Here is a 27,148-nt window from a genome sequence, read left to right on the forward strand (position 1 = left end):
ATCATGTTATTGCCAATGTTGACTGTTTCGTGTGTGTGTGTGTGTATCCATTTCCAACTCAATTCCGCTTGGCTCCACTCGATACTATACAATAGGTTATTAAACTTAAGCAACACACGGTCAATACCTATTGTTATGTTGGAGATCTATTACTGCTACTGCTGCTCGAATTGGTATTGTCAAGTTTGTGTATTGTTAATATTGTTGTTGTTTCATCAAATGTCATATATTCTATTCCATTTTCTTTCTATACCCATATTATTATTATACATCATCATCAACATCATCATTTTATCTAATGTATCTCATTAATGAAATGAGAGTGAATAAAAACTGATGTACAAAAAAAAAAAAAAAAAAAATTATTTGCTTTTTTTACTTTTGCTTTTTTTTTTTTGCATGTTGTTGTTATTTTAACATTACAATAATAATAGTAGCAATAGTAACAAACAAAACAATAACATAATATAATATATAACAGTAATATTAAGCAACATACATACTATCCTTCCTTATCTTCAAATGGCACAAACAACCAAACACAACATATGTTGTTGGTTGTTCAAGTATGCATGATTGATGATGAGCAACAATAACAATGTAAATATGATTGAGCAGCACAACAACAATAACAATAGTAATAGAGTTGGTTATTGAAAGACGATAAAATCATATGTTTTTTAATGATCACTCCCGCTCGAACATCTCATTCAATGTGTTTCAAATAAGAAATCTCATTTTTAAAAACAAAATTTTTTTTTTTTTTTGTAAAGTTATAATTTTTTTAATTTTTTTTAATTTTTTTTGATGGTAAAACATTTTTCATTTATTTTAATTTTTATTTTTTTTTCATGTTTCTCTTATTTATTCGCAACTTGAAACATGATATCCACTACTTCACTACTCTGAAGCACCTTCAACCAGCAACCAACATCCACAAACTCTGACTATAAAGTTTAGATTTGCTGTTTTATATTATATTTATTCTTTCTTTAACAATTATTTCATAGTTAACAACAAGTACTTTTCTTTCTTTCATTGTATTTGTTTGTTTTTTTTGTTAAAATTATTCATTCATTTAATTATTTATTTATTTCTTTCTTTTTCAACTCCTCTTTTATTATCATATTATCAAACTAAACTATTAGTAGTTTAGTATTTCTTATTTTCTTTAAATCGAATTATTTTTATTAATTAACCTTATACTTATTATTATAATCTACTACTCAACTCTTAAAACTATTCAGATTTACTAAATCTTTTATTTTTTATTTGGGTTGACCTCTTTTTGCTTTGTTTGCCTGCAAGATTGTTAAATTACCGCGTTTAACTTCCTTGGTTGCTTTTTGTAGAGTGCACTGTTTGATCGGTCCTGCAAGTGATTACTTTCCCGTGTGTGCTGTTTTTGAAACAAACATTACAAGTGTTCCTCTCGAGATAATCTCATTGTCATCCTGGCGCGTGTACCCGAGTTTAGTTAGTTAGTTAGTGTTGGTTGTATTGGTTTGCTCAGAGATCCAGTTATCGCACCATCACATTCTATTGTTGGTTGTGTCTGAATCTTTTTGTTGTAATAGCACTCATCCACAAAAGGAAAAGTAGTATTTGTAAGCTATTTGGTTTTTTCATTACCATAAAATCAAAATAGATATAATAACTACAAGTTTTTTAAAGAGGAGCTAGCGTTCAGTCAGTGTGTTGTTTTGTTTGTCCTATTATATCAATTTATCATATATACATACATTTTAAAATCCAATTTAATATTATTTGATCGGTCTGTTACGTAGTTGTAAACAGTTATCGTCATCTGATCGTTGGATTCCAAAAACAAAAAAAAAAATCAAATTTTTTGCCAAAAAAATTGCAATTTTTAAGACATTGCCATATATTTGCAAAACAACCTGGAAAACTCTGGAAATTCCAAATTATAATTTTTTTTTTTGATTTCATATTATTATTTCATATGAACACTTTTATTCTCATTTAAATAATAATATTTATTAATTATTTACCACACACCACCCACATATTTATACCTCTACTTTTAATATATTTATAATCAATCAATCAATCAAACACACACCCACACCACAAAACACAATCATCAAATCAAAAACACACATACTCATACACAATATCAAGACAAACAAAACAATACATATATATATTTTTAATTAACACACACCACCACATAGTACTATGAAGTTAAAATTGTTAAGTTAATTATTAAAGCATATTCATTATATATATTATATATTTAAACAATTTAATTAATTGCCAAAAGGCATTTTAATTTGCCAGTAAGCATTTAGTAATTTTTTTTATAACCAAATCTAGATTTATTATATTTTATATATATATATATATTTTTTTATTTTTATTTTTATTATCTATTTATAAAATTATTTGATTATAAATTATTATATATTTAATTATATATAATAAATATTATTCAACAATCAAAAATCATGTCATCATCCACATCTTCTTCTTCAACTTCCAAAAAATCAAAATACACCTATTTTGATAATGAAAACAAGGAAAATATCGATCCAGTCACCGGTTTACATTCGAATATTAGACCAATCGTCAATTCCTGTGGTTCCTCAAAGAAAAGAGTAGCATTAAAAGATATTACTCCTGTAAGAGTAAGTAATTTTAAATAATTATTAATTCATAATATTCCATAAAAAAAAAAAGATAGTTTATTAATTATAAAATTATAATTTTAGGTTACATTATCACCCAAAAAAATTAGACCGACCTCTGCTCTGGCAAAAGTTAATAATAATAGTAATAATAATAATTCAGTTTATGTTATTACCGGCACAAGTTCACAGCAATCACCATCTATAAATAATCAAAATACACCAAAACCAATTCCTTTTCCAATTTTTTCAAACCCATTAAACAACACCACAAGCAACAACACATCAACAACACAGTCAACTTCATCAAAATCAAAATCTTCAACTTCTTCTTTATCTATTAGAACAATTAGATAACCAAGATTTATCATCATACAACAATCAAACAACCAAATATTTCATTTGACCTCCCCACCTCCCCCAATCAACAATACAAATCATCATTATCATTATTAATTAGGTACATAATAATATATATAAGCCAATCAATCATCACCAATCAAAACAACTAAATATATACATAAAATCACAACAAACTAAGCTAGACTTGTTGCTCCAATCAATTTTAGATCAAAAAGCAGGTAATACGAACGTAAAGATAGAAATCTTACTTTTTTTCAACCAAAAAAACATACAAAAAAAAAAGTTGATTAAAATACCAATTTTTTTTTTAACAAGTACGATTCATATCTATTAATAATGGTTAAACATAATAAGATGGCAAATAATATAAAAACCAAGATAATCTAACGATCATTGGATTATCGAAGAAGAAGTAAGAATTAAAACCTTACTTTTTTAAAAACTTGTAACAAAAATAACAAACAAACCAAAATAAATTTAAAAAAATTTAGCCATTTATTTTTTTTTACCAATCAAATAATTAACAATAACACTGTGTTCTTTTATTCTTTTAAATATATATAATATCTTTATTTTCTGTTATTTGTTATAGTTTTGAAATATTTGTTTGAATTATACTTTTGGATTCAATTAATCTATCAATATCATCTGATTCGAATCCAAATTTTTTCAATACCGTCACTGTGTTGGCACCTTCCACCACCAATTTCTTTGTTGATAGCTGATCGATTTGTTGTTGCTGTTGTTGTTGAATCGATAGTTTTGTTGTATTTTGTACATCGAAAAGTCTGGGTGCCATCATTACATCGAGACCGTTGTCACCTTTGAAAACCAATTGTCTTGCTGTTGCCTGTGGATGACCTGTCAACTCGTGCATCTCGAGCACCGGCGCAACACAAGCGTCAGTACCCATAAATATCTGTTCCCACTCATCTCTTGTTTTCTTTGCGAAAATCTCTTTAAACAGCTGCTTCATTCGCGGCCATTGTGTTTGGTCGGTTTGATCTGGAAGATCGGTCCGCTCCGCCAATCCCATACCCTTCAGCAGCTCGCTGTAGAATGGCCCCTCAATAGCGCCAACCGATATATACTTGTGATCGAGCGTTTCGTATACCTCATAGAAATGAGCACCGCTATCCAGAGCATTACATCCACGATCGTTATCCCACCATCCGGTTCTTCCAACTCGCAGCTTATAGATAAAAGTCGCCAGATATGCCGCGCCGTCCATCATGCTGGAATCTATGAGTTTTCCACGACCCGTAGATTTCCGCTCGTAGAGCGCAAACATGATTCCGAGAGCACACATCATTCCACCGCTTGCAAAATCACCAAGAATGTTCGACGGGAAGAGTGGCGCTTGTCCGCGACGTCCAAGAACCGACAGTGCTCCGGACAGCGCAATATAGTTGATATCGTGGCCGGCGCGCAGTGCATACGGTCCGGTCTGTCCGAATCCAGTTAGTCGCGCGTAGATCAATCTCGGTGCCTCCGACATGAGTGACTCTGGCGACAAGCCGAGTTTCTCCATGACGCCAGGCCTGTACGAATCAATGAGAACGTCGGCCTTCTTTGCCAGCGATCTCAACACCTCTACACCTTCCTTGTGTTTCAAGTTGATAGCAATCGAGTGTTTTCCACGAGTCAGCTGATCGATTGGTTGAGAAACTATACTATCGCCAACGACACGATCCACTCTAATAACTGTCGCACCGAAATCCGCCAAGATCAATCCACAATATGGAACGGGTGCCAAACCTGACATCTCCAAAACAACCAATCCTTCTAAAGGTAAATTTAAATCTTCCATTCTCTTAGTAGCAACAAACTATATAATATTTACAAACAAATTACAAAGTATAAATAAATAAAAAAATGAAAACAAAAAAGTAAATAAATCAAACGAAAATATAAAAAAATACTATCTAAAATTGAAAACAAATAAACATATCTAATAATAGTATAGCTAACACTTGTACATTGAACTACTTGTGTGTGTTTATTTGAATATTTACAAGTAATTTGTTGTTTTTTTTTTAATCTTGAAATCTAATAATAAATAATAAATAATATGTTTAAATTATTGCTAATATTATACAAATAATATAAAAAAGATATTATTTATTATTGTTATTATATTTTAGGTGATTATCGACCCACTTGTTTACATCATTTGCAAACTGAATGAAAAAATCAAGATACATGTTTGAACATTAACTTTATAACGCTTTGAATTTCCTTTTTTGCAAACAAGATTTTTAAAAAAAAATGATTTTGATCAAATTTAATTTAACTACTTTAGTATTAAATTCAATTTCATTTTAATTTGTAATTTTATTTCTACTATTTTATATTTGTATTTGTAATTATATTTATATCTATGTCTCAACAGCAACAACAACAAGTAGTAGTACATCCAGATCTCTTAAAAGAACGATCGAAAACAAGTTTTGATGTACCAACTTTAAATAGATTTATAAATAACAATGATCCAACTGTTATCGATTTAAAGGTAAAATAAAATACAACATTTAAATATCAAAATTATAGATTATAATTAACAAACTTTTAAATAATAGAAAAAAATAAGAACAGAATTTCTTGCTGATCCAATATTATCTGATCATCCAGAGTATGTAAATTTCCTATCGAGAGAAGATCAATTTAAACGTGCCGTAGAGATCAGTGAGAGAGTGATAAAGATCAAGAGAAAGTTGGGTATTATCGATTCGACCGGTATCGAATTCTATCGTGAACTCTACCAAGAGATTCCACTGATCTTGCATGACGTCGTCTTTGTTGGATGTATGCGTTCGTTGGCCAGTGAAGAACAACTAGCGGAATGGCTACCAAAGGCGTTGAACTACCAGATTATCGGTGCCTACGCACAGACCGAACTCGGTCACGGTTCCAATGTTCAGGCGCTAGAGACAACCGCTCACTACTTGGCAGAATCCGACGAGTTTGTTTTGAATTCACCGACACTGACCTCCTCGAAATGGTGGATCGGTGCACTCGGTCGTATCTGTACGCACGCCGTTGTATTCGCGCAGCTACACCTCAAGGACAAAGATGGAAAACTGGTGAATCACGGTCCACATCCATTCTTGGTTCAGGTTCGTTCACATGAGCAACACCAACCGATGAGCGGCATCACCGTTGGCGATATCGGACCGAAGCTCGGTTACTCCACCGTCGACAATGGATTCATGAGATTGGATCACGTCAAGATTCCAAGAAAGAACTTGTTTGCGCGATACGCACAGGTCACCAAGGAAGGACGTTACGTTCCTCCACCTCATCCACGTCTTGTCTATGCCGGTATGGTAGGTGTTCGTGTCTACTTGGTTGGCGATTCTTTCTCTGCCATTTGCCGTGCCGTTACTGTTGCCGCGCGTTACTCTGTGATTCGTCGACAGTTTGGACCGTCGGGAAAAGAGGAAACTCAGGTGCTCGACTACCAGAATCAACAGGCGCGAATCGTTCCATCGATAGCTGCTGCCTACGCTTTCCTCTTTGTTGGACGTCGTCTCTCTGACATGTTCTCCAACGTGATGTACGCAGCGAAATCCAGAAAAGATACCACTGACCTGCCAGAGTTACACGCACTCTCCTCCGGATTGAAAACGACCATCACCTACATCACCTCGAAATGCATTGAGGATGCGAGATTCTCGTGTGGAGGACACGGATACAATCAGGCATCGGGATTGGTTCGTCTCTACAACAACTATCTTCACTTGGTGACAGCCGAGGGTGAGAACAATATCCTTCCACAACAGACTGCCAGATTCCTGTTGAAGGAATACAAGTCGGTGATGGTCGATGGCAAGACCAAACTCGGTGAAACTACACAGTATTTAGTGGACGAACAAAACGCACCAAATACCCTCACTGCTCTATTGGCTGCCACTGGAAAACAATGGAGTGATCCAGCTATTTTGGTGAGAGTATTTGCTCATCGTTCTGCATTCTTGATTGCCCGACTTGCCCGATTGATTCAAGAGGGATTGGGAAGTGGTAGAACCATGCAAGACGTTTGGAATTCACTCAATGTCGATTGCATCCGAGTGAGTGAAGCTCACTCACAACTGTACATTTTGAATTCATTCGCTACACAGTTGTCGCTTGTCCCGTTGGATGCACGTCCAGTACTCGTTCGTCTCTGTCAGTTGTACGCACTGAATAACATCGAGAGAAACAGCGGTGAATTCCTCATCGATCAATTCATCAGCCAAGATCAAATTGAAGAGATCTCCAAGTTTATTCTCAACCTGTACGCTCAACTCCGTCCAGATATCATCGGACTGGTCGATACCTTTGATGTTGCCGATCACACTCTCGGTAGCTCCTTGGGTCGTTACGATGGACAAGTCTATCCAGCACTCTGGGAATGGGCCAACAAACATCCACTCAACACCTCTGACGTTGGACTTTCCCAATTCTTTAAAAACATTAATAATAACAATAATAATTCTGTACCAACTTCAAAATTGTAAAATTACAAATTTCGTAAATAAACAAACTTTACCATTTTGATTATTATTGTTCTTTAAAAGGAAATCGAATCATCATTTTGCATAATTTCATCATTAATGATTTATTTTGTAAATAATTTCAGATAATTAGAACCATTCTACGATTTGAACCAAAAAAAAACAAATAAATCTAGATATTTTATTTTTGGGATTATTTTTGGGATTTTTTTTGGTGATTTTTTACAAATCAGACAACCTTGATTCTCCTTATTTATTCATTGCGTAACAATTTTCGATACGAATAAACCTCATACAACAAATAAATCTCTTTAAAGAAAAATGAAATATATATTAACAATTATTGCTGTAGTTTTACTTTTTACCTCTTTGGCCAGTGCTTCTGTCTCTGTTAAATATGGTTCATGTACAGGAAGTGTAAGTAAAGCAAATATATTGAATGAAAGTAATATTATTGAAAATGAACTAACTATTAACCATTTCAAATAGTGCTATTGTGCATCTAATATGATTGAAAATTATAATACAAGTGAAGCTCTTATGGTTGTAGAAATACCAAATAAACCGGAGCTCAAACAATTTGATAATAGATTTTCTGCTACCTACGATCCAGAGTTAAAGAAAATTCTTTTCAATGCCACTGGTGATACCTATACAGTTGCATTCCCTGATTTGGCTTACCCAATCAACAAGCCAGGAGACAACTCCTACGGAGTACCACAATGTGTATATGTAATCAATAGCTATGTAAAAGACAATTGTTTATACAATGTATTCTGTAATGATGAATCCTCAGGATCATCTTCACTCTTACCTTTCATCGCAGCTATCACATTTTCTGTTGTTTTAAGTTTATTACTTTAAAAAAAAAAAATTAAAAAATAAAAGATAAATAATAATTCTTTACAAAATTGTTTAGCTGGTCAATAAAGATCTTCTATCTTCACTTATTGACTGATTGATTGGATGATTGATTAATTTGTTTTATGTTGTTAGTGGTTTACAATTAATTTACAATTAGCAATTCCGTGAAATCTTGATTACCAACTGTTCCTTAAGATGATGATAAATATCAGAGCTCTAGATATCTTCAATATCTTCCCCTCAGAGTGGGATATTTGCAAAAAAGGTCGGTTCTAATGCATTTATTAATGATGCAAGTTGTCAATTCAATTTGATTCTTTGCGTTTTAAAAAGATCAAAGTTGTAAAAATGTTCAGAAAAGAAAAAAAAATAGTTCATCCCCAATCTTGCAGTTCCCGAGAGTCATAAGATCTATTGTTTATAGATAGTTGTTTATAAAACATATGCGATATGAAAAAATCATATGCTACTGCAGCTAGGCTAGAATGATTTCAAGTTTATTTGCAGCTCATTAAAGTCTTTTCCAACCAGCCTTTACTTTGCAAAAAAAAAAAATCATTCAAACACATAAAACACACTAGATATTATGAATCAAAAAAGATTTTTTCTGTTTTTTTTTGGAACGCTCTCCTTTGCCTGTGTGATTTGGTTTTCGAATTTTTGTAATTTTCAATGGTTTTAAGGGGCGCATGGGTTGTGGAAGTGATGGTTTTCAAATCAAATTTTTTTTCTCTTTTTTTTTTAGAGTTTTTTTTTTTTTTTTTAATTTTTTCTTTTTTTTTATTAATTTATATTGTAACTTTTAAAGGAGTCTTGTCTTTCTTTATTTACCAACATCAAACAACAATCTCAATCAGGTCGTTATTTTGCAATATATTCTTTTTTAATCAATCAATTAATCATCAATTCCAACAATATTAGATACAAATAGCAACACGTCAGAAAATAATTAGAACATAATAATTTCTTTTTTTCTCAACAAACAATCCAAAGAAAAACCATAAAAATAGTATAACTATTTTTCTTTTTCTTTTAATTTTTTTTTTTTTTTTTTAGCGTAGATCTAGATAATAACAACATTTTAGCTCCTACAATCTTTATTATAATCATTGTTTCAATACCATTAAATTTAGTCACAAAAAAAAATAACTAAAAAAACAAAACAAAAATAATATATATTTAAATTTAGAAACATTGTTTTTATTTTTTTTAAATCTATTTTAAATTAAGATACACACACAAATCAAAGATGGATGAAGAAAATTTAGGAAAGGTATTTATTTATCTATAAATAATAATAGTGGGTTGTGTTGTGCTAGAGATAACACACGCAAAATCTTTTAAAAATAGATCAAATTCTCTGATCGAATTTCGTTCTAACACTTTTTTTTTTTTCTTTTTTTTAAGCTTTTGAAATCACTTTCTAATTGTAATTATGTAGAGTTTGTAAAGATTTTCTCAATGATTCATGGATTCGATGCTACTTTTGAATTTTTGAGAAATGGTCTCACTACGATTCCATTTATGGCGTTCAAGAGAAAGTTTTGGTGGGGAAACAACAATGACGAACAATCATCATCGAGCACAAACACAGTGGTAGAAGAGAAACCACAAAAGTTCAAGAGACAAGCAATTCGTTCCACCTGGGAAGATGATGAACAATCTTGGCTATCTGGTCCCGGTGCCAATCCATCGTATCCAAGCGGTGGTGGCATGTCATACGATAGTGATCATGGATATAACAGACGTTCAAAATATCAAAGAAGAACATCTGCACCATCATCTTTTAAAACACAAAAACATTTAAAGTAAGTCAATTAACATTTAATAATTAATATAAATTACTTTTTCTAATTTATTTATATAATTATATTTTTTTCCAGGTTTTCAGATTTACCATATGAATTGATTATAAATATTTTCGGTTATTTAAAGACAACCGATTTATTGATTGCATCGTTGGTATCACATGAATGGAGTAGAATTTGTTTTGTATCGACGATAGAGTTGAACATTGACAATAGAAATGACATTACAGATCCTATTATATCAAAGAAAATCTATAGACACAGTAATTATTTGAAAAAGATAAGATGTGCTTCACCAGCGTTTGCCGTCAGTAGTTTAGAGACTATTCTGGTGCATTGTCGTAATCTGGTGGATTTACAATTCTATCACTGTCCCAGTATTCTCGATGCTCAAATCGATTTGATAGCTTCGCGATTGGAGCACCTGAAGCGTTTGGTGCTACACAGCAATGTATTGACAAATACATGCTTCGATTCGATTGCTCGTATTGCCTTGCTCGACGATTTGGAGCTGGGTGGATTTCGTCGACTGAATCTCGAACATCTCGCAAAGCTGGGTCAATGTCGTGTACTGCGCTCACTAGACGTCAGCGGAATCGACTCGGAACGCGACTTTGTCCAGCACCTCGCCACTTGTACAAAATTAACAGTTCTTCGGCTAAACATTGCTTCGGAGACCAGTATTATCAAACTTCCATATCTCACCAATTTACACGTGCTCTCCATTGCCGAATGGGAAGTGGAAAGCACTGAAAAGGGTGCTCAACTACACTTTTTAAATCGACTTTCCAAGTTGACGAAATTCGAGGTGTCCATTCCAGACTCGGTTGCGCTGATTAGCAACTTGGCAGGATTGACGCTTTCGGCACCGACTCTTCGTGAGTTGGATTTGGAGGCGTCGTACGATATCCCCGAGGAGATGTTCATCTATATTTTCGAACAACTCCATTGTATAGAATCATTGTTTTTAAGCGGTTTCAATCTTAGCGGAGAGTGTTGGCGTGCGTTCGCTTCACTCTCGCGACTCAGAAACCTCTCGATGTGCTGCACCGTCATGTCGGAGAAGTCAATCAACACCGGACTCAAACATCTTGGCGAGTGTGCATCACTCCAAACGCTCTCACTCATCAACTCCACTCAAAATTGGATCTCCATAAACGCCGACTGCTTCCGACAACTACTGAATTGCTTGGAGCTGAGCCAGCTGCGACTGGGAGGTTCGCGCGGCGGTGGTTGGCTGCTAGACGAATTTATCTTTGAGATCATTGGAAATATGCAAGTGTTGCAGCATCTCGACACCTCGAATAGCGGTGGCATTTCCGAGCGTTGTTTCGAGCACCTCTCGCGATGCTCGTCACTCGAGTCACTCGAATGCGGACTCAAAATCAGCGAAGAAACCGTACGTAATGCCGTCGCAGAGTGGTGCGGTACCGGAACACTAGTCAATTGTCCATCACTCAAAAAGGTGGTGGTCGATGTTAAGCTACCGGCAATCGTCACCTCCGAGGTAACTTGCGATTCACAACAAACAAACAATTCCAACAACATTGCATTTAATTTAGTCACCAAATTAGCAACACAAAACTAAATCCAACAAACAATAATATAAAAAAAAAAACAAAACAACAACAAAACAACGTTGATATTTCTTTTTTCTTTTCTTTCTTTTTCTTCTTTTCTTTCTTTTTTTTTTTTCATTTGTTAAAAAGTTGGATTTTTTTTGTTTGTTTGTTGTGTTGTGATATTAATATTTTAATGCAAATCAATCAATAATCAATTAATAAAATAATAATAAAATATTTAACATTTTAATGTAAAATTGAATCAATCACTTCTCTTTTCTTTTTTTTTCTTTTTTATTTTTGTTATTATTTTGGTGTCCAGGTCCTTGAAATAAATAAAAAAAAAAATAAAAATTATGTTATTTTATTGCAATATTTGCAGCAATGACATCGTCGTCAGCAACACCAAATTTGAGAATTGCAACGAAAATTGTACTTTTTTTTAATGAATTGCATTTTATGACTGATGTAACTCTCATAGCACTGGTATCGGGTTAAAAAACAACAAACAAACAAAAAAATATTGATTCTGATCAGCATGATCTCTCACGCCAATTTGCAGCTTTTCATTTTATTGGTGTGGTGGAAACAACCCACCCTCAAAAGGATAAAAATTCAAAAATTTTAATCACCAAAAAAAATAAAATAGCACTTCCACCCACCATTTGATCAGGTTCTCCGATATAATAAGAAAAATTTAACCACAGATGTTATTTTCTGAATGGTATTTATATTTTTATCGGTTGTTTTTGTTTTTGTGTTTTTTTTTCTTATATTTAATCACGATCAAAATCACGAAGTAAAAATTTATGTGTTTGAATGTTTGTTTTGTTGAAACCACAACTTCTATAGTTAGTTGTTTTTTGTTTTATAAAAACAAACAAAAAGAATAACACATTTTGTTTTAATGAATTAAAATTAAATTTGTTAAATCATAACATAATTATACATCAATCATTCCATTTTTCTCATTTTATACTCTTATTTTTTTATACATCTTTTAGATATACATCATTTAAATATATCAACTTTTAGAGAGAATAGTCAATCATGTTCAATGAGTATTGTCAAGAGTTAATTTTAAAAAAACAGATTGAAATTGAAAAAGAGATTGGAAAAGAAAAGTCAACAGATTTTATAGAGGTTTTCAAGATTCAAATGGAGATTGAAAATTTCTATATATCTATTACTAATGATCCTCTTGAGATCAAGAAAATCTCTATCAATCAAAAGTTTAATCATTTATTTTCACAAATTTATTATTTTATAAAAATAATATATATGGATATTCAATAAATGAAATATCATTATTTATAAAGGAAATATTCGAAAAAAAATTAACAATAAATAATTTTAATATAAATATTAATAATAATAATTTTTATAGCAATATATTTTTAAGGTAAGTTTTAGAAATAATAAAAAGATATTCAAAGATTTTAACTGGATTTTTTCTTATTTTTTTTTGGAAAATATTCAGTGCACTGGAATATATAAATGAAATAGAAAATAGTGATAAACAATTTTATTTCTTTGATCCAAGTGTTCATTGTGAAATTTATGATAGAAATAAACATTATCATTTCGGTTCGAGAGAGAATGATAGTGAAATAGTATCACTCTGTGTCATTCCATCGGTATTTTCAAAATCTGATAATTCCATTGTTTCCAAGAGTCTTGTGTTGGCCAGTAAATCAAAATTTTCAATCGATTCGCTACCACTCGAGATGGCAATTACTATATTTAACCAACTCGAGCCAAGAGACTTGTTTTCATTTTCAATGGTTTCACATAAATACAAAGAAATCATTGGAATATACAGTTGGAATCATCTCTACTCTGTAAGATGTCCTGAGATCATCAGACAACTAGATCCTACATACCTACACCCACTATCAATCATGTTTCAAGTCTATCCATTCATGCCCTATGAAAATCAAATCCAATGGTTAATGACTGTCGTTAGAGGTATTCGTAAATACTCACTAAAAGTAACTTCACTAAAGATTCTTTTGAATTTTATTTCCAAGCTCGATTCAAAAGATTTTATAGAGAAGATTTCGAATTTCTATCATGATTTCGTTCAATTTACAGTTTCAATAATGCAAGAATTCATTTCAATAAGAGAAATGGTTTATTTATCAATGGAGATCTTATCATTAATTTTTAAAGGTAAATAATTAAAGGTTGTTTAGAAATAATTAATTATTAATCTAGATTTTATTTTCTAGATAAACAATTTGATAATATAAAGATATTGGTTCATAAGAAAATAGATAAGATGGTAATAGTAACATTGAAGAAGTATGAATCCGATCCAGAAATTCAATTGTCAGGTCTAAATATTTTGTATCGAATTGCCAGCGATAATTCAATGAGACCTGCACTTGCCAACGATGGAATCTTTGAAGTTTTACAAAGAGTACAAATTCAATTGATAACCAATAAGAAACCAAACCATTTACAACCACTTATCCTAGAGAAATGTTGTGAGCTCTTACGAAATCTTGCATTCAATGAATCGTTACACAAGTACTTTGAGGTAAACAAAGATATCATCAAGAATACAATCAAAGTAATGAGATTACCAATCATGACAAAAACAGCATTAATAGAAGGTTGTATTGCATTGAATAATATTTGTCAAAAGAGTAAGTAAAATAACATTTAATTATTAATAATAATCTAAACAGAACAGGTTTATTAACATTCAAAACTATCTATTTATTTCAATTTCTTCAAGAGAAATTAGCTAAATTAATATATAAATACGGAGGTGTAAAATTATTATGTGATTTACTTACCATCAGTAATGATGTCGATGTTAAATCAGAGATTATCAATAACTTTACGAATCTTGCATACTTTAGTCTAACGATTCGTATGTCAATCTACAAAAGAGGTGGCATCAGATTGATTCTCAAAGAGATGAGAGATAATCCAATGAATGAATCCATTCAAAATAATTGTTATAGTGGATTAAATAATTTAAGTTTTACAAGTAAGTATATATCTGTAACTTTCTTTATTACCTATGTTATTAACTAAAATATATATTTTATTTTATTTTATTTTTATAAATTATTTTTAGTTGTTATTACAAAGAAGATTGCAAAGTCAGAGGCAATAGAGTTACTTGCAGTAGCTTCATCGAATTTCCCTCAGAATGCTGATAGATATAATCATCTACTTAGTTGTCTAGTTGATTTAAACAATGGAGTAATTTAATAGTTTTAATAAATAATAAATAATAATATTCATTTATATATTATTTGATCTATAGATAATTGTTGGGTTGTTCTCGAGTATGATGATGATGATTCTTTGTTGTTTTGTTTTAAAATAAATCTATTATTATTAATTGGTTGATTAAGATGATGTAGTTGCACCTAATTGATTCATTTCATTCATAAATTCATCGAATCCATCATCCAAATCTTGATCATCTTGATTCTTTTCTTTGTTTTCTGTATCTGTAGTTTCTTTTGTTGTTGCTTTTACTGTTGTAGTTGTAGTTGTAGTTGTTGCTGTGGTAGGTGTAGTTGGTGTAGTTGTAGCTGTTGTTTTCGTAGTAGTAGTAGTAGCTGCAGGTTTCTTTGATGTAGTTGAAGCTGCAGGCTTTCTTCTTAAATTCAAAGGTATCAGATTTTGATTGACAACAATATCTGGTTGTTTCTTTTCTCTTTTTGTGGCTGTTTCCTCTTCTTCTACTTCTGTTTGTTCATTTGATGATGTTGTTGCTGCTGCTCCTGCTGTTGTTGTTGTTTCGTTTTTAAATAATAATTGTGGTGGAAGAGGTGGAGGTATTCCCATTGGCAAACCACCGACTGATGGCATCATAAAAGGTGGCATTGGTGGCATTGGTATTTGAGGTGAACCACCTGCAGGTGGACCAAAGAATTGCGGTGGAAATTGTGTGAGGTAAGGTGGTATCATTCCAGCAGGTGGAAGTGGTGGCATTCCCATGAATGGTGGTGGCGGCATCATTGGTGGTGGCATTGGTGTTTGAGGTGGACCTGCAGGTGACATTGGTGTCATATATTTCTGTGTTGTTGTCGATGCTGCTGCTGATGCTGCTCCTACAGGTCGCTTAGAAGGTGGACCTGCCGGTGACATTGGTACCGATTGTTGTTTTATAAGATGTGCTGATGATCCTATTGATTTACTACCACCAACATTTGTATTCTATTTGTTTATTCATGAATATAGAACGTAGATTATGATTAACATTATTATTATTATTATGTTATGCTATGCTATCGAATTTAATTGTTATTATATACATACATTTTTAAAATTACCTCTATTATTAATATCTACACGTTTATTTCCATTAAATGTGTTATTAGGTTTATCATTCTTTACCATATTAAAATAAATATGTTTGTACAATTATATAACTAGTTAGTTAGCAAACTATTAGTTTTCATAAGATTGCAAAGCTTGTTGTAAGGTTTATTTTCATTTTTTTTGTTTTTTTTTTAAAATTGAACAACCCAAATTTGAAGAAAGAAGTTGAGTTGTTGCACACATTATTTGTATTGTAATAAAGTTATCAATATTATGATTCAAGATAAACAACAGTTAGCTATTTAATTAGTTATATTTTAATTTAATTAATTTAAATAAAAAGAATTTAATTCTAAAGTATTTTATGAAGATAGAATTATTTATTAGTCTTTGTGTGGTAGGAACTTATTCATTATTGGTACAACGAACCACACACTGTTGTTTCACACTATTTTTGTTTGTTTTTCAGTGTGTGTTGTCTATATTCAATATTACGATAATTATTGTTGGTTTACCAATGAATAACACATGTGAATTGTGAATTCAATTTCAAATTTATCATCGAGTGTCTATTATTTATTTATCAGACAGATAACTATTTAAACAACAATAAATATTTAACAATAATAATGGTTTTTAGTTTAGCATCTCATTTAGGAAATGAGATAAGAAATCAATCATGGAATTAAATAATAATACAGATAATAATAATAATAATAATACAGATAATAGTAATAACAATAGTAATAATAACAACAATAATAACAATAATAATAATATAGATTTTGAAAATGTTGATGATGATATAGATGATTATTATTATGATAATAAGGATTATGAAAGTGAAATTGAAATTGAATATATTTATAGTGACGGAGATGAAGAAGATGCATCTGGAAGAGAAAGAGAACTTATAGGTCATTTTAACAATTTGAATGATGAGGAGTTCGAGGAGCTCTATAATGAATTGTTACCAGAGTTGGATCCGGATTTCGTTTCCGATTTGTTTGCCAGTGACAATTCAGAGGAGCGACAGATCAATGAAGTCGTTCAAGACGATATTAATCAACTGAGTTCAACTAATATCTCACCGATGTTACTTAGAAGTAGTGGTAGAGGATTAAGAGCATCTACAACCACAACAGCAGATACAACAACCGCACCCAACTCACCATCATCGTTGATCGAGATGAAGATACTATCACCATTAGGATTGTCACGTGGAGTCATTCCAAACCGACCACAACCCACTGCTAATGCCATCGAAAGAGAACACCGTCAAGCTCTGAAACTACCTTACTTCACACCGGAGGATCTTTATGCCGCCGATCGACTACTAGCAGCCTATTTCCGAACTGGTCTTGCACTGATGACTATTGGCGTTGGCTTTGGTTCGCGTCTTGGCTACTCACGACACGCTCTCTTTGTATCGACTTTCTTTTTCTGTTTCGGAATATTCGCAGCAAGTCTCGGTTCCATTCGTAACTTTTTCATTGTTAAATACCTCAAACTTGGTTATATTCTACCACTGTTTTTCACCACATTCATCTTGGTAACTCTATCTCTCGGACTTGTCGGTGTTAGTATTTGGGCAATATTGAAATAATTAGCAATAATCATCATTGTTAAATTGTTAATTGTTAATTTGTTAATTTATTTAACAAGTTTATTTATTTAATGAAATCCAATGAGTTATAATCTAATATTGTTGGTGTCAAGTCGTTTTCTGCCAACCAATCTTTGTTGTACAATCTACTGGTGTAACGATGACCTTGGTCACAGAGAACGGTAACAATCGTCTTACCAGGTCCGAGCTTTCTCGCCAGTTTGACAGCGCCTGCACAATTGAGAGCAGAGGAACCACCTAAAAACAATCCATCGTTCCTCAGTAGATAGTGAGCCATATCGACACCCTCTTGCTCAGTTCCCTGGAATGCACCGTTCAACACTGCCTTGGCAAAGTTCTCTGTCTTTCGATTGACACCGACACCCTCATAGAATGAACGTGGTCCAAACTTGTCTACCACCAAACGATCACGAACATCGAAAATAACACCTGTATTAACCAAACTATATAATCCTGAACCTGGTGGATCGATTAACCATGTTTCAATATTTGATGACTAAAATAACAATATAATATTAATAAAATAGTCATTAATATATATATATTAATAACATTTCTTTTTTCTTACTCTTGATTTTAAATAATTTGAAATTCCACCTAAAGTTCCACCTGTTCCAGCTGCACAAACGAATCCATCTATCTTTCCATTGGTTTGTTGCCATATCTCTTTGGCAGTTCCATAGAAATGTGCATTGAAATTGGAGATATTATCGAATTGATTGGCATAGAATGTTGATTTATCTACAAGACATCGTTGATATGCACAATGCATAAAATGTGATGCATTATTCATTCCTACAATTGGTACAATCTTTGATAGATTAATAGTAGTTAGTTTAATTCTATTTATATTTATAATACTAATTATTTAATTTTGTAATTACATTTATCTTTGCACCCAACATTTCTAATAGATCAACTTTTTCTTTTGATACATTGTCTGGTATGTAAAGTTCAACATTGTAACCTCTTGATTTACCAAACATTGCCAATGAAATACCTGTACTTCCTGCGGTTGCTTCTACAATCGTTGTCTTACCAGCAATTAGCTTGCCTTGTTTCTCACCATCTAAAATTATACTTTTCGCTACTCTATCCTTTGGACTACCACCAGGATTCATATATTCCGCTTTACCAAGTATAGTACATCCTGTTGCTTTTGATAAACTTTCAATCTAAAAGTAATCAAATATTAAACAATCATTTTATTTTAATAAAAAGAACACTGTAGTTGTTTTGTTTTCTTTCTTTCTTACATACTTTAATTAGTGGAGTTTCACCAACTGTATCTATTAATCCATTACTTATTCCTGTGTGAAAAGATGTTTTTTTATTATCGACAGTCGTTGTTGTTGTTGTTGAATTTGAAGTTGAATTGGGTTTATCTTCATTGTTATCTTGATCATCTATTTGATAAAATACTCTTTTTAAACTATTTATCATTATTATTTATATATTTATTTATTAGTATTATTAATATATCTAATATATCTAAGATTTAATTAAGATTTATTAAAAACGACTAGGACGAACCATTTTTAATTTAATTTTCATTTTATTTTACGATTATTTAATTAACTTTTTTTTTTTTTTTTTTTTTGAACATCTTGAATGTTTAAACATATAGATATTGAAGTAAAATAAGAATAGATATATAGATATGTCTAATACAACTAATTATAGTCCAATACTAGGTACACCTACTCCTTTTTTTAATCAAAATAATAATAATAATATAACTAGTAGTAGTACGAGTACTACTTCTACTTCTACTTCTACTACAAACACAAATACAAATACAACACCTCTATCACCACAATCATCTACATCATCATCAACAACATCATCAATATTATCACCTTCATGTGTAAATCAACCTACTTCACCATCTTCTACGACAACAACAACTACAACAACTACTAGTACAAATACAATTTCACCACCTATCTTTACATCAGCAATCAACCCAAACTCTGTATTATCTTCATTACAACAACAGCCAGCAGAGAAAATACATAATGTAACGACTGTATCCTCACAACCAAGTAAAAGAAGAAGAACATTTACAAAAGATCGTAAATATTATCAAAAAAAAACAATTGTTATTTAATTATAATCAAGTTCGCTCTAACTCTTATTATTATTATTAATACAATAATCATTTATATAGTTAAACATATGATGTATGGTTTTGGGTATCTATCATAAATTATAATATAAAATCATAACGTTAACTTTGTAGAATATATTTATTAACATTAATCAATTTTCATTTTTAGTGATGTAAGAGATCCTCTACCAGATACAGTAGATCTATTGGAAGAGATTGTTTTCGAATATATTCAAGAGATGACATTGAAAGCAGCACAGGTATCAACAAAAAGAGGTAGATTTCAAACAGAGGATTTAGTATTTCTTGTTAGAAAGGATGCAAAGAAATATCATCGTGTCATCGAACTACTAAAGATGAATGAAGAGCTAAAGAAAGCAAAGAGAGCTTTTGACGATACTCAAGAACCAGTAGATGAAGAATAAATGAATTGTAAAATATATTTTTATAACAATAAAAAGAATTATTTAATGAGGAGGCAGCTAGCTCCCAAAGCATACACTCTAGATAAATGGTTAAAGATTCACTAAAATTGCAATGAAAATATCCCAACCAGACGGCTGAAATAGTCATCATTTGGGAAAAGATTTTTTCCTGTTTGTTTTTTTTTACAACCCCTTAATGCGGCACTGAATGCGTGGGTCAAGATAAAAAAGGTATGAGACATGCAGGGCTTGAACCTGCGACCTATTGGTTCGTAGCCAATCGCTCTTCCAACTGAGCTAAAGTCCCTTTTTTATTAAAGATATTTATTTTTAAATTTTTATTTCATTTTTATCAATTATTTATTTTTAAATTTTTATTTCATTTTTATCAATTAATTATTTGTAATGAATAATATAGCACCCTTTCGACATTTGAGTTATTTTTAACAAACCTATATCTTTACATAGAAGAGAAATGAATCCGAAACTTCAGATGTACTGGACAGTGTATGCAAAATCTTTATCAAGTTTGTCTTCCTGTTTAGACACCTTATAAAAATACATATGGTAATACAATATAATAAATAAGAATAAAATATTTTAACCTTTTATTATTAGTTTTTATAGCTTCGTTTTAAAAGTAGAGAGGTGATATATTCTCCTCTAGATGAATTCGAACATGATAGCAACGATGCTTCATATATATATTTATGTTGAATATCAATTTTGAGGGATTTACTATTTTCACTCTTGTGATTATAATATCCACCAATAACAAGTGATTCCATTGATTTTGGTAAAGGTATTCTTTTGTTTTTAATATCATCATCTGAAATCTGCATTTGATCATTAAAGTTATCGAAATTGCAAGCAGAAAGTTGGGAACTATCATGTAGTATTATTCTTTGAAGTGAAGATGGAAGAACATCAATACCAATCATATGACTATAAGAGTTTAATTGTAAATCTCGAAGAGATTGTGGTAATACTCCACTATCCAAATACCGATTAAACGATCCAAAATGTAACATTTCAAGATTGTGTGGTAGATCTTCTATCTCTAGTCGTTGATTGTAGCCAAGCATTGTTAATGACATTAGCGATTGAGGTAACACTCCTTTTGATAGTTTTTCATTGAATCCATTTCCCAACACCAATGATAAAAGAGAATTTGATAGTGTTCCTCGAACTAGTTTTTGATTGAAACCCTTACCAAATGTTAAATGTAAGAGTGAATGTGGAAGTACACCTATATGTATTTGTTGATTGAAATTTAATCCAAATGATAATGATTTCAGATTTGGAGGGAGTGAATTAGGTTCCAATGGTCGATTAAATTCGTCACCAAATTTTAATTCAGTGATATTGGTTGAGTTGTTTATGAATGTAGTATTCACATTGAAAGTAATTGAATGATTTTCGGTTATAGTTTCAATATACTGTTGCAATAATTGTTGCAATGATTCTCTATTCTTTGGACTCGGCTCCAACAATCGATTAATAAAGTCAATCAATTGTTGTGAATATCTGCATTCTGAAATGATAATTTCACCGGTAGATTTGAATAGTTGATGATAACTACTATCTTCTTGATGACTAATCAATTTAAATATTCAAAAATAACTCGTTAATATCTGATTGATAATAATGTATTAAAAATGACTATCGAGTATTTACCAACATAATAATCTGAGAATCGTTGATCCAATTGAAAAGATGTCACACGATGGAGCATATTCTCTCCTCTTTGCTTCCTAATTTTATTATTATAAATTTAGTTAAAATCTATATGGAATATCAATTAAATGGAATTTACATACTGGTGAAATATAACCAAATGTTCCACGAGTTGCTTTTTCAAGTGTGCTTGGATTTAAATCAAAAATGGTTGGATCTGTTACTTCATTTTTGATCTTTAACTCACTTATATCAGGAATTTCTACGTTTGTATCTCGATCTTGAGTGATTGTTGATTTATCAATGAATTTACAACATCCAAAATCACCAAGTATCAAACTCCAACCATCAATGAATATATTTGATGGTTTGATATCACAATGAACAATTCCAAGCCTATCAAGATCCAAAAGAATATTGAAAAGTTGTGAAATATATTCTCTAATATTTGATTCTGTAAATATTCTATATTTAATATTCAATATAAAATGGTTATTTCTTTTATTCTACTTTCATATCTCGATTTATGTTAAAATAAATTTATGCTACTTACTGGTCATGATCAGCCAAATATTTATACTCTTGGTCAAGATCACCACCAAGACAATATTTTGTAATGATATGAAATATTTGATTGTGTGTATCATCATGATAGTCAAAAAGCTGAACAAATTTTACATTACCTTTGAGTAATTCCATTGCTTTGATTTCATTCAATGCTCTTATATAATTTTTATCATCTTTTTCTTTAACTTTATCTGTTTCCTCCACTGTTTGTTTTTCGGTTTTTTTCTCTGTTTCTTTTTCTTTAGCTTTATAGTTTATCTTTTTATAAACATACTTTTTGAATTGGTTTTGTTAATTTTACGATTGTCAATTGATTAATTTAATGCCGGAATGATCTTACCATTCTTTTATCAATATCACACACTAAGTATACTTCATTGAGGCTGTTTAGGAATTTTGATATTGAATGATATCGTTTGTTATTAATGATATGTGTTTGTTTGAAATAGTCAACATTGTGTTTGAATAGACTTTCTGTATTATTGATTGTGTATGATTGTGATTTATTTAATTGAAGTGTGCATATAGATATAGAATCTTGGAGTGAATGTAATTTTATAATTATTAAATGATAGTGAGGATCTACATTCTCTGGTATTACAATTACATTATTACGACTATTAATATTTCTCATTGATACGATCTCTCTCTGTTGTTCATCATTATTATTTAAATCGTGATTCTCATTCTGAAATAAAACTATAAATCTACATGTTCTTCCTACAGATGTAAATTCCAAGATACTTCTTCCATTTAATTTTCTATCTGTTTTAAGGAAAGTCATTTATTTATCTTTTTAAAATAACTTTGGTTGGTCTATTAGCCCTGATATTTGCTCTACATATTTTTTTATTGATCAAAAATTGTATTTTTTTTTTTTTTTTTTTTGGGATAAAGCACAATTTTTGCTCAGATGGGAGAATAGAATCCTCTATTAATAGCATCGTCAACAACAAATTTTTCTTTCTTTTTTTAATATATTGAAATCTCCAGAGTGCTGGCTGGAACATAGAATGTATTGCAATAAAGATAAAATAAACAATAAAAAGTGGTGAATCTACTTTTACTTATAAATGTCAAACAGTTTAAAAAAACAAAAAACAAAAAAAAAAAAAGGATGTTAATGGTATCTTTAACATAATTCTGGAGATTGATAACTTGTTTTTAGAATTGATGAGTTATCGAAGGTTCTAACTCTTGGTACCAAGTAAGTAAGTGTACATTTATCTATTATTTTATTTTTATTTTATTTATAAAATCATTTTCAAAATTTTTTTTTTTTTTTTTTTTTTTTATCTATTCTTTTATTATTATTGGATTTCATTATGTGTGAAAATAAAATCTGTTGTGGAACCAACAATCATTCTAAAAATATCTTTTTTGAGATATGTGGGAATCAGTTTTGATCACTGAAAAAAAAAGTGGAATAATTGCGAAAATTAAATAAAATTGAAAAAAAGACCAAAAAATAACCCATCAAACAAAAAAAACAAAAACACCATTACCATCATAGATTTCATCTTTTTTTCACGCACCAACAAAAAATTAACTAAACAATTAAATCTATAAAAAAAAATCGCATCAACATTAAAAAATAAAAAAATTTTAAAATTAAAAAAGCCATTATTTATATCAATTTATTATTTATTCAGCAACAACATTGCGACTACTCCATATTTAAATCAAAACATCCCCATCCATTTGTTGTTGAATCAACAACACAACACAACTCAACTCAAAAATTCTCGATCATCGGATCCGCTGCTTGCCGGTGAAAATAATCAATCCAACAACATTCATTCTATTACAACAACATTATTATTTATTTTCATTTACATTGTATAAATAAATATATATGTATATTGTTATTTATTCCAAGTTACTTAATTAATAAATAAATTCATCTAAATTTCGCTCACTGTAACAAAATAGAATAGAATTAGAACAACAACAACAACAGAATAATCAAAGAATTTATTTTAATAACCAATTCACAAGAGTTAATATTAATATCAGTCGTTTTTGCTTTGTTATAATAACTTGACCATAAGAATAAGAAAAATAAAAATAAAAAAATAAACAACAAAACACAACAATCACAGAGCAGAGTGTGTCTTCAATCTCCACAACCACCAACTGGTTCTGTTATAATCACACACACCTTTTGAATTTACTGTTCTTACCTCTTTTTTTTTTTAAAAGAATCAACAACAACAACAACCTCATTGTACAATACAATATTAATTTATTTATTTATTTATTTTTAATAACAATAATTTTTAATCAATCAAATTAAATCATATCAAATCAAATCAATTCATACTTATATACATAAATAGATAGAGACCCACACACATAAATAACAATTTCAACAATTTTTAAGTGTGTTTGTGATGTATGCTAAGAGTAGATAACAATATTGTTATAAAAGATAGAGATAAAGAGAGTGAGAAAGAAAATACAGATTAAGCGATAGATCAACAACAACAATAATAATAATACCTTCATTAAACAACTAAATTTAATCCAATAAAAGGAAATAAACAATTGTTATACATACAATCTAACGATAGTGCTGTTGTTTTTCCAAACACATTCCACCACTCACCACACAACAAAACAAAACAAAACACAACAACACAGATTCTCACACCAAGGACAAACAAACCCAACACACCTAGACTTAACTAAATTTAAAAGTATTAAAAATGACTTCAACTGAAGGTATGTAATATATTATCATATTAAAATCAAAAGAATTAAAATGATATTATCAATACAATCATTATTATCATACCATATGTGATAGACATCATTCATTCATTCATTCATATTCACTCATCTATAATACACCTCTATAACTCACCTACAATTCAATTCAATTCAATACAATTAATTATAATAAACCATCACCTCACCTCTCTTTTATAAACCATATCTTAATCTTAATAAACTTTTTTAATCAATTTCAATATTTAAATAATACTTTACTTTACTTTACTTTTTAATATATATATAATTTATATTTATATTTATTATCTTTCAATAAATAATAATTACTATTTTCATATAAAATGATTCGAATAAATAAAATTATTGTTAAAATTAGAAATCATGATTATAATAAACATAATATATTTAAAAAACATTATACTCACAAAAATAACAATAATGTAGTAGGTACAAACAATCCAGATGTAAACATAAATCAAGAGAGCAAAGATGATAAAACTAGTGAAAAACGCGAAAGTAGGAATATAGATGATGATTTGACAACTACTTCAACAACAGCTGCAACTGCCGATAATAAAGATAAAGATAACAACAATGACATTGACAAAGATAACGATGAATCTGAGGATAAAGATATTGATTCCGATAATGATGATAGTGGTGATGAAAAGTTAGCTGGAAGTAGTGGTATCAATAATAATAATAATAATAACAATAGTAGTGGTAAAGTTGTTATTGGTAAAGATGGTAAACAACAACAATTGTCAAAGAAGGAACTAAAGAAACTCGAAAAGGAAGAGAAGGAACGTGTGAAACAAGAGAAAGAGCGAATGAAACGCGAAGAGAAAGAACGTTTGGAACAAGAGAAATCGGAAAAGGAGAGAATCAAACGTGAAGAGAAAGAACGTCAGAAACTGATGAAAACCAAATCAAACAGTGGAAGCAATCGTTCTTTGAAATCGATGGTTGGTACTGGTAGTTCTTCAAGCTCATTAAATCTTCATCAAGCGGCAGCGAACGAATCAACTCCATCCTCACCAACAAATAAAGATGATAATAATAATGATACCGATATCATTAGTAATAATAATGTAAATAATAGTAATAATAATAATAGCGATGAAAAAGATAAAGAGAAAGAGAAAGAAAAAGATAGTAAGGAATCGACCAACAACAATGATCAAGATACAAATAGTAGTGAATTAGATGATTCAATTGATGAATCTACGACAGCAACAGCAACAACAACACCAGCATCACCAATATCAAACAATAATAATAACAATAGTAGTAATAGTCCAGTAACTATATCATCACCTGCACCTGCTTCTTCTTCATCTTCTTCATCTGGTGATAAAAGAGAAGTTGTCATCATAGTAACACGTGCATTCGCAGCAGTCGTTCATCAAAATGTATTGGCAGAAGAAGGTGAAACTAAAATGCGTAACAAAGTCATCAATGAACTTATCAATACTGAGAAGGATTATATTGCTGATTTGAAAGTTATTATTCATGTAAATATCAATATCAATTGACAATTTGTTGTAATATATTATTAACAGATCTTTATTGTTGTTGTGATAATCACGATTATTATAGGTTATTTTAGCACCATTAAGAGAAAGTAAAATTATTGACAGACAAAGATATAAATACGATATTCTCAAATATTCAGATGTTGTTGAGTGTCAATGAAGTGTTGTTGGCCGACTTGGAAAAGACGGCAAAGGCGAATCAGGGAATGTCGATCGGTCCTTGCTTCAAGTACTTGGCGGACTACCTGAAGATCTACTCGTCGTACTGCGCCAACCAGCAGATCTCACACGATCACCTGCTGATGTGCATCAAGAAGCAACCGGCATTCAAGCAGTTCTTGGACGAGCGACAAGCGATGCCAGAGTGTCGACAGTGTCACTTGGACAGCTTCCTGATCAAGCCGATTCAACGTCTCTGTAAATATCCACTGCTCATTCGTGAG

At 30.8% G+C, this 27,148-nt stretch overlaps 13 protein-coding genes and 1 non-coding gene across 14 annotated transcripts; 9 read left to right on the forward strand and 5 right to left on the reverse strand.

Annotated features, from left to right (window-relative positions):
- Positions 1-2,468: 2,468 nt before the first annotated feature.
- Positions 2,469-3,005, forward strand: PPL_11601 (uncharacterized protein; the record flags this gene model as incomplete). The annotated part of the gene is made up of 2 exons (XM_020582351.1): positions 2,469-2,648; positions 2,733-3,005. 2 exons carry the CDS (start codon positions 2,469-2,471, stop codon positions 3,003-3,005), a joined length of 453 nt encoding a protein of 150 aa, XP_020426767.1.
- Positions 3,006-3,318: 313 nt separating this feature from the next.
- PPL_11602 (CaiB/BaiF CoA transferase family protein) lies at positions 3,319-4,821 on the reverse strand (the record flags this gene model as incomplete). The annotated part of the gene is made up of 2 exons (XM_020582352.1): positions 3,319-3,338; positions 3,630-4,821. The coding sequence occupies 2 exons, from the start codon at positions 4,819-4,821 to the stop codon at positions 3,319-3,321; spliced, it is 1,212 nt and encodes a 403-aa protein (XP_020426768.1).
- Positions 4,822-5,391: 570 nt separating this feature from the next.
- PPL_11603 (acyl-CoA oxidase) lies at positions 5,392-7,595 on the forward strand (the record flags this gene model as incomplete). Its single annotated transcript, XM_020582353.1, has 3 exons — positions 5,392-5,523; positions 5,591-7,506; positions 7,571-7,595. The coding sequence occupies 3 exons, from the start codon at positions 5,392-5,394 to the stop codon at positions 7,593-7,595; spliced, it is 2,073 nt and encodes a 690-aa protein (XP_020426769.1).
- Positions 7,596-7,828: 233 nt separating this feature from the next.
- On the forward strand, positions 7,829-8,371 carry PPL_11604 (uncharacterized protein; the record flags this gene model as incomplete). The annotated part of the gene is made up of 2 exons (XM_020582354.1): positions 7,829-7,924; positions 7,997-8,371. 2 exons carry the CDS (start codon positions 7,829-7,831, stop codon positions 8,369-8,371), a joined length of 471 nt encoding a protein of 156 aa, XP_020426770.1.
- Positions 8,372-9,620: 1,249 nt separating this feature from the next.
- Positions 9,621-11,336, forward strand: PPL_11605 (F-box protein; the record flags this gene model as incomplete). Its single annotated transcript, XM_020582355.1, has 4 exons — positions 9,621-9,644; positions 9,779-10,179; positions 10,255-10,490; positions 11,152-11,336. 4 exons carry the CDS (start codon positions 9,621-9,623, stop codon positions 11,334-11,336), a joined length of 846 nt encoding a protein of 281 aa, XP_020426771.1.
- A 116-nt stretch (positions 11,337-11,452) lies between these two features.
- Positions 11,453-11,767, forward strand: PPL_11606 (uncharacterized protein; the record flags this gene model as incomplete). The annotated part of the gene is made up of 1 exon (XM_020582356.1): positions 11,453-11,767. One exon carries the CDS (start codon positions 11,453-11,455, stop codon positions 11,765-11,767), a length of 315 nt encoding a protein of 104 aa, XP_020426772.1.
- A 695-nt stretch (positions 11,768-12,462) lies between these two features.
- PPL_11607 (F-box protein) lies at positions 12,463-14,969 on the forward strand (the record flags this gene model as incomplete). The annotated part of the gene is made up of 7 exons (XM_020582357.1): positions 12,463-12,465; positions 13,061-13,143; positions 13,255-13,732; positions 13,772-13,913; positions 13,973-14,396; positions 14,435-14,742; positions 14,833-14,969. 7 exons carry the CDS (start codon positions 12,463-12,465, stop codon positions 14,967-14,969), a joined length of 1,575 nt encoding a protein of 524 aa, XP_020426773.1.
- Positions 14,970-15,110: 141 nt separating this feature from the next.
- On the reverse strand, positions 15,111-16,109 carry PPL_11608 (uncharacterized protein; the record flags this gene model as incomplete). The annotated part of the gene is made up of 2 exons (XM_020582358.1): positions 15,111-15,926; positions 16,029-16,109. The coding sequence occupies 2 exons, from the start codon at positions 16,107-16,109 to the stop codon at positions 15,111-15,113; spliced, it is 897 nt and encodes a 298-aa protein (XP_020426774.1).
- Positions 16,110-16,710: 601 nt separating this feature from the next.
- Positions 16,711-17,637, forward strand: PPL_11609 (uncharacterized protein; the record flags this gene model as incomplete). The annotated part of the gene is made up of 1 exon (XM_020582359.1): positions 16,711-17,637. The coding sequence occupies one exon, from the start codon at positions 16,711-16,713 to the stop codon at positions 17,635-17,637; it is 927 nt and encodes a 308-aa protein (XP_020426775.1).
- Positions 17,638-17,701: 64 nt separating this feature from the next.
- Positions 17,702-19,212, reverse strand: cysK (cysteine synthase; the record flags this gene model as incomplete). The annotated part of the gene is made up of 5 exons (XM_020582360.1): positions 17,702-18,154; positions 18,227-18,469; positions 18,543-18,833; positions 18,919-19,064; positions 19,179-19,212. 5 exons carry the CDS (start codon positions 19,210-19,212, stop codon positions 17,702-17,704), a joined length of 1,167 nt encoding a protein of 388 aa, XP_020426776.1.
- Positions 19,213-19,318: 106 nt separating this feature from the next.
- Positions 19,319-20,193, forward strand: taf13 (transcription initiation factor TFIID subunit 13; the record flags this gene model as incomplete). The annotated part of the gene is made up of 3 exons (XM_020582361.1): positions 19,319-19,733; positions 19,829-19,853; positions 19,938-20,193. The coding sequence occupies 3 exons, from the start codon at positions 19,319-19,321 to the stop codon at positions 20,191-20,193; spliced, it is 696 nt and encodes a 231-aa protein (XP_020426777.1).
- A 234-nt stretch (positions 20,194-20,427) lies between these two features.
- Positions 20,428-20,500, reverse strand: PPL_11612. The gene has a single exon. It is a non-coding gene; the product is annotated as a tRNA-Arg (tRNA).
- A 307-nt stretch (positions 20,501-20,807) lies between these two features.
- On the reverse strand, positions 20,808-23,221 carry PPL_11613 (uncharacterized protein; the record flags this gene model as incomplete). The annotated part of the gene is made up of 5 exons (XM_020582362.1): positions 20,808-21,789; positions 21,871-21,947; positions 22,014-22,335; positions 22,424-22,695; positions 22,778-23,221. The coding sequence occupies 5 exons, from the start codon at positions 23,219-23,221 to the stop codon at positions 20,808-20,810; spliced, it is 2,097 nt and encodes a 698-aa protein (XP_020426778.1).
- A 1,924-nt stretch (positions 23,222-25,145) lies between these two features.
- Positions 25,146-27,126, forward strand: PPL_11614 (pleckstrin domain-containing protein; the record flags this gene model as incomplete). Its single annotated transcript, XM_020582363.1, has 4 exons — positions 25,146-25,165; positions 25,547-26,684; positions 26,770-26,857; positions 26,936-27,126. The coding sequence occupies 4 exons, from the start codon at positions 25,146-25,148 to the stop codon at positions 27,124-27,126; spliced, it is 1,437 nt and encodes a 478-aa protein (XP_020426779.1).
- Between the last annotated feature and the right edge of the window lie 22 nt (positions 27,127-27,148).

The sequence above is a fragment of the Heterostelium album genome (assembly GCF_000004825.1).
Source record: "Heterostelium album PN500 unplaced genomic scaffold PPL_contig23, whole genome shotgun sequence".
Taxonomy (NCBI): domain Eukaryota; phylum Evosea; class Eumycetozoa; order Acytosteliales; family Acytosteliaceae; genus Heterostelium; species Heterostelium album.